The 11,114-nt window shown below is 37.0% G+C and overlaps 1 protein-coding gene across 1 annotated transcript; it reads right to left on the bottom strand.

Annotated features, from left to right (window-relative positions):
* Window positions 1-5,497: 5,497 nt before the first annotated feature.
* LOC135157327 (uncharacterized) lies at window positions 5,498-10,590 on the bottom strand. The gene is made up of 2 exons (XM_064112502.1): window positions 9,884-10,590; window positions 5,498-7,069 (listed from the first exon to the last, which is right to left on the bottom strand). Exons 1-2 carry the CDS (start codon window positions 10,014-10,016, stop codon window positions 6,519-6,521), a joined length of 684 nt encoding a protein of 227 aa, XP_063968572.1. The 5' UTR covers window positions 10,017-10,590; the 3' UTR covers window positions 5,498-6,518.
* Window positions 10,591-11,114: the final 524 nt, after the last annotated feature.

The following is an 11,114-nucleotide window of genomic DNA, read 5'->3' as shown; positions in this document are numbered from 1 at the left end:
ATGATTTTTTTTAAATGCAACATGACTTTTACGAGACAATGTCATGCCGAAAATGGCTCATTTTTATACTTTGTGTACTAAGTCTATGGGAGATGAAATTCATAATAGGGTGATGATTTTTCGATCTAATTGGTCTGCTTAATTAATTTTTGGTTTTATTTGAAATACATACGGAAAAATTTGCTTTCGCAAGTTTTCTTTGTGGAAACCGTTAGATTTGATTACAAAGATTACATCTGAAAAAAAAAATTGAAGTGAAATTTCGTGTGCAAATATTTTTTATAGATAAATTTGCATATTTTATAATAAATAACAAAATAATTATTTTCAGAATTTATTTCTATACTGGCTCGTAGTTTATGTGGTAAAGAATGCATGCCAAATTTTGGTGCAATTGTGCAAATGGCGGCCGAGATCAGAAGGGGAGGCCATCATGCCCCCCCCCCCTCCCCCCCCCCCCCCATCCTCAATACATCTCAAATAGCCCAGTCCTTTTACGGTTAATGCACCCCAGGAATTGATATAGATTATCATAGGCGATCATATTTTGCTATCTGTACCTAATTTTGTTATTCGACTATAAATGCACTTTACAGTGGTGCTGAAATGTTAGTGAACCCTATACGGAAATGAGCATACATGTATTTAAAGTGTTCAAGTTCTGCCATGTTTTAGATATTTCATCATGGAGTCAGGTGATAAGATTTTACATTCACTAAAATTTGTTTCTCTGGGCTCGCTGAACATTGTACCATTGTTGTCTACATTCAACATTCAAGGTGTCCATTTTGTGTGTTGGGGTTTACTACCTTTCTAGCATCACTGTATATGGGAGATGATTCACAATGATGTGAGCGTGACTAAATATCACACTTGACACCCACTTGCATGTGTTATCTCATGTAGTATTGGTCAGATTACACTTGATGGGATGAGCACTTCCTCTCTACCTTTTCACTGTATTATTTAAATATCTTACATGCTCAGGGGGGTATTTCACAAAGATTTAAGTATGACTTAGAGTCACACTTAAATACCAAGTTGCGTATGGTATGAACGGCTTGACCGCAATGGTCAGATCGTGCGTTGCATATCATGTACGCGTCGGCATTTAAGTGAGCCTGAAGTCATACTTAAATCTTTGAAACACCCCTCTGGAACTTAAGTTGTCTTTTATTCAGATTCAACAGCTCTTCATGAAGCATTCCCTTGATCAACATTAATTCCAGTCTCTTGAAACAAATCCTACTATCCTATGCTGGGTGACATGACATTTGCTCTGGCCACATTTGCTCCAGTCTTAATATCTCAGACTGAGGGCATAGGGATAGAGTTATGTTTGGTTCAGAATGACGGGTCGTGTGGTCCAGTGGTTAGAGCATTGGACTCCTAATCGCAAGGTTGTGAGTTCAAATCCCCACTCTGCCATTGTCTTTACTTTGATAAAAAAGCCCGAGAGTAATATCTGTCGTCTATAAGGTCAGCCATTATATGTAAAATGTTTCCTAGGTAATTGGTTATATACCAGCTTGGTGTTTACCAGCAAAATGCTGTCTTGCCGAATTCCTACGGGAGTTACCATAAACAACACAAAATAACGTAAAGATAACGAGTAGGGTCTATTCTGGTTTTATGTTTGGCTTTAACGATCAAGTATTCCATCGGAGCAATTGTCACCAGAGCAAATTTAATGGAACCTCCTATGTATTCATGTCCAATAAATTGACTAAGTTTATAACATGATCAGTTTTTTCACTGGTAATGTAATTTGTTTTGAGATTCTACAAAAGTGCTGTACCATTTACATGTATTTTATGATTGAAATGTTGGGGGTGGATGAATGCAAATGAATTGTTGCTAAAACCTTATTCAAATTAATTGCAAATACATTATTGCAAATATATTTTGCAGTTGTCTATTATAACTGTAGAAATCATATATGTTTTCTATTGCCATAATGGAGCATCATTCCATAGCAAATTTGCAATTGATTCTAATACTTACTATTAATTGTGGAGCCAGCAATCAATCACAAATTACAATTTATTGTAAGATCTTTTTTATTTATTATGAAGTCAGCTATCCATTGCAAATTTGTTATTATCTTAAAGACATAGGATTGATGACAGAACCAGTAATTAATCACAAAGTATAATTGGTGGTATGACTTTTGACTGTTACATGATCTGGGGCCAGTCTTACAAATAGTTGCGATTGATCTGATCAATCGCAACTATGGAAAGCCAGCAAAGTCAACGTAGAAAATGCATGTTTGTTCAAAAACGTTTCTAGATATGAATGTATTACCATAAATTCATTGATTTATTGACAATTTGGTGTGTTCTCCTTTGTTTACAAAGGACATTTTGCAAATTTCCCGTATAAAAAGTTATGACATTGATGGATTTCCATAGAGATAAGATTGGATCAATTGTAATTCTTTGTAAGACGGGGCCCTGGTTCCCTTGCAGTTGCCAAAATGATGTTCTTCTGTTTTTCTAGGTTAAACTGTGTAATTTGTAGCACACTAGCACTAGTACTTGAGAAACACACCAGCTTCCATTGTATTTAGGTGCACTGAACATGATTTTTTTTTACATTGCTTTGTCGTCAATTGTTATCGTAGTCTGGGAACCACCTAGGCTGTCCTCCAGACTTTACATTACAATATATATTTTACATACCCAGCATAACTAATTATGGGGGAGGGATACAAGAGACTGATATGGAATGAACATATATAGTAATTATCGAGGCCTTCCATGGTAAAATGCAATGTTTGTTTCTTTATCTTTCTATAAATTCCTTTAGTTTGTAGAAGTATTTGGGTTTATAGGTATGTTCAGGCCAGGCGCGGTTTCAGCAGGATTAAACAAAATAGTTTTGAGGGCCAACTATTGTGCCAAAACAATCCGCACCTGGTTCAGATCTGAAATGCATTTACACATGCATTCTTTCAGGGGACTGTTGATCAAATGATTTGTCTAACTGTGTTTTGTAAAAAAATAAATAAATAAAAATTGAAATAATAAAAGTTCAATAATAGAAGTGGCAAGCCATGTTTCATTGTGTTGAATGTAATGTTTTTGGCAAAAAATCAAGTTATGCAGAAAAATATGTCACATGTAGGCCTGCAATCGTGGTTTTGTCCCAAACATGCTAATCTGTGTGCATGTGCCCATAAACTTCAGAAGAACGGAATCAATTATTACTTTTATGTTTCCAAAGCTTCACAGCAAAACACCTGTGCTTGAGTACCAAATATCACAATCACAGACAGTTTCCTCCATCAATCACTTTCACAAACAGAACTAAAGTTATCTTAAAAATGAACCTAAACCCAAACCAGTTTCCATCCTACCTGATCTATTGTAGATTTCAAGCCATATAAGAATGCCATTTAAGTTGACATATCATTTTTCCTGATTTATGAACTCTATTTGATTCACATTGGTCAAGGATAGTTTTACCCAAGGTATTTGAAAATGCGTTTTCCAGAAGAAAAGGGTGAAGAGAAGTCATGAAATTTGTCAATATTTTAATGAAAGACATGGGAAATCATTTAATATAGATATTTTTAGATTGACCTCTAATGCATTTGTTGTTTGCTCTTTTCTTACACATGTGCACTAGGGTTGAAAAGATGACACTTACTGCTCTCAAAAGTCGTGGAAAGTGAAAGAATTATGAATACTTATCTTAGTTTATGAAACCGAACGCTACAAAAGATTCTTTCGGAGCTTAAGAGACTATTTTGAACAGAGATGATGGTAACTCGGACATTAACGGTAACTGCCATAAAAACAATTTTCAATTACCAACCACATGAAGTTATCAATGATAACAAAGTTTCCACCAATGAGAGGTACGATACAGTGGGGTCCTTATGACATTTATATATATAGGCTTATATTGAGAAAAGGAAACCTTTCACAAGGCATAATCTTTTCTGACATAGCTTCATGGTACGTGTCCGAGAGTTAACTCATAATGTAGATACGATTCGGTCATATTTTACTTTGCTATCTGTCTTTTCTTGGCCCCATCCCCCGGGGATGATAAAAAAGACGAGCGTTGGCACAGACTGTATTTATTTTATCGACGAACTTAATATTTTTAATGTTAATTGATGTATTTAAATATTGAACATAATATTTGCTTGATTTTTTAAGTTTTCCATTCACAGAAAAAAAAATCGTTAGTCAGTTTGCCCCTTGTGAATAGATGTGAAAAATTCTTCTTGCTGCCTTTAAGGGGAGGTCAACCCAAACAAAATGTTCATTTGAATGAAAAGCCCGGGAAAAAACACAACGATCTAAATTTCTTCGATATCAGATGATAAAAAAAGAAGGTTTAGACATTTATATTTCTAAACTTTGCTTTCCTTTTCCCAAACTTTTTAGTCGCTTTACATGATGGACAAAAAAAGTCCGGCTGTCTAACCCTGTCTAACTAAAATTGTAGAGACGGAGTAGACGACATTGTGATTGGAGCTTAAAGGGGGAAAGGTGAAATGGCTGGAGAATTTTTTCGACAAAGGGTGAACTTTGAAGCAACGAACTTAAGAGCCTTCTGGATGTGAACCATTCAAACGATTCTTTTCATTATTATTGTAAAGGAAACATTGCCCCGTGTGAAAGTAAACTCATGTTACCTTGAAGGAGCTGAGGCGGCCCGTGTTTCGTCTAAACGTACGTCAAAATATCAAGCGGAAGTCCCATACAAGCACTTCTGATTGGTTGGAAATCATGATGCAATTAAGTTTTAGAGTTGTGTTTTATTGCAACTCTAATGCAAAGGGTCCCTGGTCTAATCTGGCCGTTGCATGAACTTCATGAACATTTCACCTTCCTATTTTCTTTTTATCCCATGGCCGTCAATTTAAATTCGTATATGCAATGAGTTTTAAGCTCCATGGTATACGATAAGTCGTCGATATAGTAGCTCCTGGTTCTTCACTCTATTTTCATTCCACTTCTTCATGTCATTTCTTCAACAGATGCAGGGACAACCATCACCTGTAGTATTAGTGACAAAAGGGAGTAGTGACAATAATAATAATAATGTGAATTCGCTTTTAACATTGTTGGAGTAGGGGACGAGTTTTAATCGTTTTATTTAACGGCTATTTTGACAGATGTTTACTTTGTTAAATCAAATATGCAAATCTGAACCATGTGTAGGGGAGGGTGTGGGTGGGTGTGTGTGTGTTTACTGTAGGTGGGTGTTTTTGTTTTTTTCAAAGACAATAATTCGATCATTCTTTTTCATCTTGAATTTCACTTTTGTAAAACTCGGCGGAAAATGGGGATTCATTACAAAAGAATGCGAATGTTATTCTAGCAGAGCTGAGACTGTCTGTCTCCCGTGTATTTTCATTCTTCTTTTAACAGAAAATCATAAAATCTGGCAAACATGAGGATTGAGGGCATAGTGTGACTGTGCTAACATAAACATCATTCTAGGCAAAGGAAAACTCTTGAGGCGTAAAAAGGCTGACGTTTGAGTGGTATATTTATTATTCTCCCATATCCTTTCACTTGTTTGCTCAGGAAATATTCTTTATAAAAAGAGGAAAAATATGTAGTGCTTTCCGTACTTCATGAATACGGCTCCGAAATACTTAATACATTCTTTCCGTTCACATTATTATACCAGGGAAGAGGGAGTGGGGGTTCTAAACTTTCACTACCCTGATTATATAAACTTTGAGTGAGTACCCATTATTCGGTTTTGAAGTCCTGAAACTACGCCAGAGGTTTAAGCCATTATCAGAAACAATCAGAGGTGGCAACAATTTGGATGGCAGAGGGATATGCCCCAACCCCCTCCAAAAAAAAGTGAAAATTATGACTTACATTGTAAATTTGAGTATCCGCCCTTGCCCTTCCTACCCAGCCTTTTCTTTTGTCTCGTTTCATCCCCCCCCCCCCCTGAAAATCCTGGTGCCACCACTCGATACACATTTCATCTACCCTGGCACGTAATAATTAATTTCTTCAATAACCATATCGCATGAACAAACCTGCAACACTTACAAAAATAGAGTGCTGATAGCAGTTTATGAGCCCCTATATTGACTGCACTTCGGGGGGCTGTTTCATTAATATTGTAGCGCGATAATTGTCAGCTCTGACAATTTAGTCAGCGCAGAGACAGAAATTGCGTCTCACGAAGCTCTCGGAGAAAACCACCTACTAACAACAATGTTTGATGAAACGCCCCCACCACCCCCGGGTGGTAAGAAACATCATCTATCTGTTAACCCCCTCAATGCTCAATGGCATATATATGTATTTCTTTCTACGATTCACATATTAACAATAATCCCCTCCTCTGTTGCACGTTGAACCAGACGTCATGAAAACTGTTTTTTTTTGGGGGGGGGGGGTTCACATTAAGCTACATTTCTATCATATAATATAATAGTGATTAACTATTTTTTTCAACAATCAATTTTCTATGATTTAGGATAGCAATAAACTTAATTTAATGATAAAAAATCGCATTTATTTACTTTAATTCTCATTTCCATCTGTTACTTCGCTCTCGTCTTCCTTAATATCTTCCTCTACTTGAAAACTTTCCACACTCCCTTCCTCTTTCATTATCTTCCCAATACCATCATCCTTATTTGTATATTCCGGGGCGGGTGAACATTGATTGGTCACTAATTTACGAAGGAACCATTCTGCGAAATGGTGGCAGTTATTCCACAGGAGGTGGTAGCCATACTGCGCCTGGTGTTCTGCAGCCATCTCTTCTGCTTCCTTCAGGGTGCATTTGCTCTGCCCAAAGCGCGTCCAGGATACAGGACACCCCTCAGCATTTCTTCCAACACCTCCTCGATCATAGACGAGGTCGATACCTGGTCCAAACTCAAAGCTCTTGCTGCGAAAGAGAACGATCGAGTGATCAAGTCTGTAATTATTGATGTCGATGTCCTCAGAAATATCCCGTAGCTGACGTCGCTTAGTGTCTTGACTATCAACGTGGTATGATGTTTCAGGTATCCCGCACCAGTAATCAATAAAATCAACAGACCCCTGCCACACCTCTCCTAAATCGCCTGAAAGAAACGAAGAACAAGTGCATGTCTAAATTATTGGTAAAAATGGATGGGGTAATGACATAGTTTAGGGGCACACAAAATTTGATGATGCTTTATATACAATAATGTCTTATACTAAATTCTCCCGATTTAGAATATACAGTCTTCATTACTTACAATCCTCAATAACGCTATGGAATATTGCCATCAATTTCGCATCATCACCATGTATCTATTTTCATCTCATCGTCATATCTATCCTATTTCCATCACTATCTTTCCATCGTCATCTATTTCATCAATATATATGTCTCGTTGTCACCAATATCTATCTCATCGTCATTAAAATCTATCCCATCGTCATCGCTATATATCCCATCGTCATAACTATCTATCCCATCGTCATCACTATATATCCCACCATCATCACTATCTATCTCATCGTCATCACTATCTATCTCATCGTCACCACTATCTATCTCATCTTCATCACTATCTATATCATCATCATAACTATCTATCTCGTCGTCATCTATCTATCATATCGTCATATCTCTCTTGTCGTCACCACTATCTATCTTATCGTCATCACTATCTATCTCATCGTCATCATTATATATTTCATCGTCACCACTATCTATCTCATCGTTATCACTATCTATCCCATCGTTACAATTCTATCGTCATGTCTACCTCGTCGTCAGCACTATCTATCTCATCGTCATCATTATATATCTCATCGTCATCACTATCTATCTCATCATCATCATTATATATCTCATCGTCATCACTATCTATCTCATCGTCATCACTATTTATCTCATCGTCACCACTATCTATCTCATCGTCACCACTATCTATGTCATCGTCATCACTATCTATCTCATCGTCACCACTATCTATCTCATCGTCACCACTATCTATCTCATCGTCATCACTATCTATCTCATCATCATCGATATCTATCTCATCGTCATCACTATCTATCTCATCGTCATCACTATCTATCTCATCGTCATCACTATTTATCTCATCGTCCCCACTATCTATCTCATCATCATCGATATCTATCTCATCGTCACCACTATATATCTCATCGTCACCACTATCTATGTCATCGTCATCACTATCTATCTCATCGTCACCACTATCTATCTTATCGTCATCACTATCTATCTCATTGTCACCAATATCTATCTCATCGTCATCACTATCTATCTCATCGTCATCATTATATATCTCATCGTCATCACTGTTTATCTCATCGTTATCGATATCTATCTCATCGTCATCTATCTATCTCATCGTCATCACTATCTATCTCATCGTCATCACTATCTATCTCATCGTCATCACTATCTATCTCATCGTCATCACTATCTATCTCATCGTTATCACTATCTATCTCATCGTCATCACTATCTATCTCATCGTTATCACTATCTATCTCATCGTCACCACTATCTATCTCATCGTCATCACTATCTATCTCATCGTCATCACTATCTATCTCATCGTCATCACTATCTATCTCATCGTCACCACTATCTATCTCATCGTCATCACTATCTATCTCATCATCATTACTGTCTATCTCATCGTCATCACTATCTATCTCATTGTAACCAATATCTATCTCATCGTTATCACTATCTATCTCATCGTCATCACTATCTATCTGATCGTTATCACTATCTATCTCATCGTCACCACTATCTATCTCATCGTCATCACTATCTATCTCATTGTAACCAATATCTATCTCATCGTTATCACTATCTATCTCATCGTCATCACTATCTATCTGATCGTTATCACTATCTATCTCATCGTCATCACTATCTATCTCATCGTCATCACTATCTATCTCATCGTCACCACTATCTATCTCATCGTCATCACTATCTATCTCATCGTCACCACTATCTATCTCATCGTCATCACTATCTATCTCATCATCATCACTATCTATCTCATCGTCATCACTATCTATCTCATTGTAACCAATATCTATCTCATCGTCATCACTATCTTTCTCATCGTCATCATTATATATCTCATCGTCATCACTGTCTATCTCATCGTCATCGATATCTATCTCGTCGTCATCTATCTATCCCATCGTCATCATTATCTATCTCATCGTCATCACTTTCTATCTCATCGTCATCACTATCTATCTTATCGTCATCACTATCTATCTCATTGTCATCACTATCTATCTCATCGTCATCACTATCTATCTCATCGTTATCACTATCTATCTCATCGTCACCACTATCTATCTCATCGTCGTCACTATCTATCTCATCGTCATCACTATCTATCTCATCGTCATCACTATCTGACTCATCGTCACCACTATCTATCTTTTCATTGTCCATGCGTTCTTCATCATTAACGTCTACTTTAATTCATATAGCTTTTTCCAAGTTCTGCACCAATCATTTTTCACGAACTTTTCAAAAGTAAGTGGTGCTTACTAAAGTGGAAAGATTTTTCGAGAGTTATATTGCCATTTGCTTATAAAGAGATCTGTACCAAATTTTAAATGTGAAAAAGGCTGAAGGATATTGCAAATATATAATTCTACAGGATTATTTCTAAGTATAAACTGAATTACAGGAAGCAACGATTTCCACCAAAACGATAAAAATGACCAAAACAATTGGAAACCTACCACTTAGTTTTTTATTGTTATTGTGTCATAGACTTATATTTGCAAGAGTGTGAAATATTGAAGACAAACCTGACTACTTTAAGCAGGTATTCCTTCATTTCTTTCTAAAGAATATTACTTTTAAAAATAAAGATTTATTTCAAATGATTTACCTTCATCGTCGGAAAGGTTAGGATACGATGTTGAGCCAGTATCCATTGGGAAGCATCCATACACGACCGAAGAAGACATAACAAATACCGATATCCATGTCGCCAACGACATCATGCTCATATACAAAGTCATTCTCGTTGATTAACCAGGCTTGCCCTGATCCGTCTCATTGGATCGTTGAATGCGATGATATTAATATCAGTATTTGGATGAGTTAAAGTCAATTTCTATTGCGTCTATCACTAGTCATGCAAGTTATCTTATAACATGTGATATAGAGAGGCGTTGTCGGAGGCAATTCAGAGCATGTACAATATTCGAATAAAATTACAGCCTAGCTAGAATAACAATGACTCTGATGGTACTGTCACATTGACCCACTCCAAATCGCTGATATGTCATTGGTAATAATGTAATACATATTGATCGGTCTTGGCTTCTACGGTGTGACTGCGTTCCACACATGAAGCTTGTTGCAGGATGAGTTACGATCAATCGCAACTCAACAAGCCATACACAACTAGATTTTCAACCAATGAAATAAGAGACTTGCGCTTGATTTGTTGACATGCGTTTAATCATAACACTTTTGCGACAACGGGCCCCAGTTCTCTAAGCGGGTGAACTCGATTCCACCTCTCCCACTAAAAGCGAGAACGCTTTCAAAAGTTTTCAACGTGTCCTCCTCTCTCTCTCTCTCTCGTTCTCTTTTGTTGGGAGAAAGTCTGTGACATAGTCTTCATTTATGCTTCATATACACGGGTGCAGTTAAAATGAGTCCAATGCCCCTGCGTTGGTTCACGTTCAAAAACATAATGAAAGAAAAGTAAACCACATGTAGGGGGCCTACACAAAATTTCATTAATATCAAATTTTGGCCATATGGCATCATCAGAAAATTGTGAAGTTTTACGGGTATAATATGGGAGAGGTAAGAAGACCTTGCATTAAGTAGTCATGACCGCAGCTTTGAAAAAAGACAGTAGGAATAAAACACAATTGACTTGATAGTATATATACTATATGTGCGTTTGACAGGTGATGGTACAAGATACAGATATATAAGTCTTCATCGTCATTTTCATCTTTATTTCGTTTTCTCTTCCCCCCCCCCCCCTCTCTCTCTCTACACCAATCAATCCATCTCCTTTTCTCTGCTCCCCGCCCCGCCTCGACCCCTGTCCCCCCCCCCCTTTTTTTATTCTTTTTTTATCTCCCCCATTCCTTTCC

This window comes from Lytechinus pictus, chromosome 17 (assembly GCF_037042905.1).
Source record: "Lytechinus pictus isolate F3 Inbred chromosome 17, Lp3.0, whole genome shotgun sequence".
NCBI classification, from domain to species: Eukaryota; Metazoa; Echinodermata; class Echinoidea; order Temnopleuroida; family Toxopneustidae; genus Lytechinus; species Lytechinus pictus.
The sequence above is the reverse complement of the archived record's forward strand: the minus strand, read 5'-3'. Positions and strand labels throughout refer to the sequence as shown.

Excerpts from the sequence above, each read along its gene's own strand:
- LOC135157327 (XM_064112502.1), bottom strand. The coding sequence starts at position 10,016 with ATGACTTTGTATATGAGCATGATGTCGTTGGCGACATGGATATCGGTA. Across the intron at positions 7,070-9,883 it reads TAACCTTTCCGACGATGAAG|GCGATTTAGGAGAGGTGTGG; the intron begins GTAAATCATTTG and ends CGTTTCTTTCAG.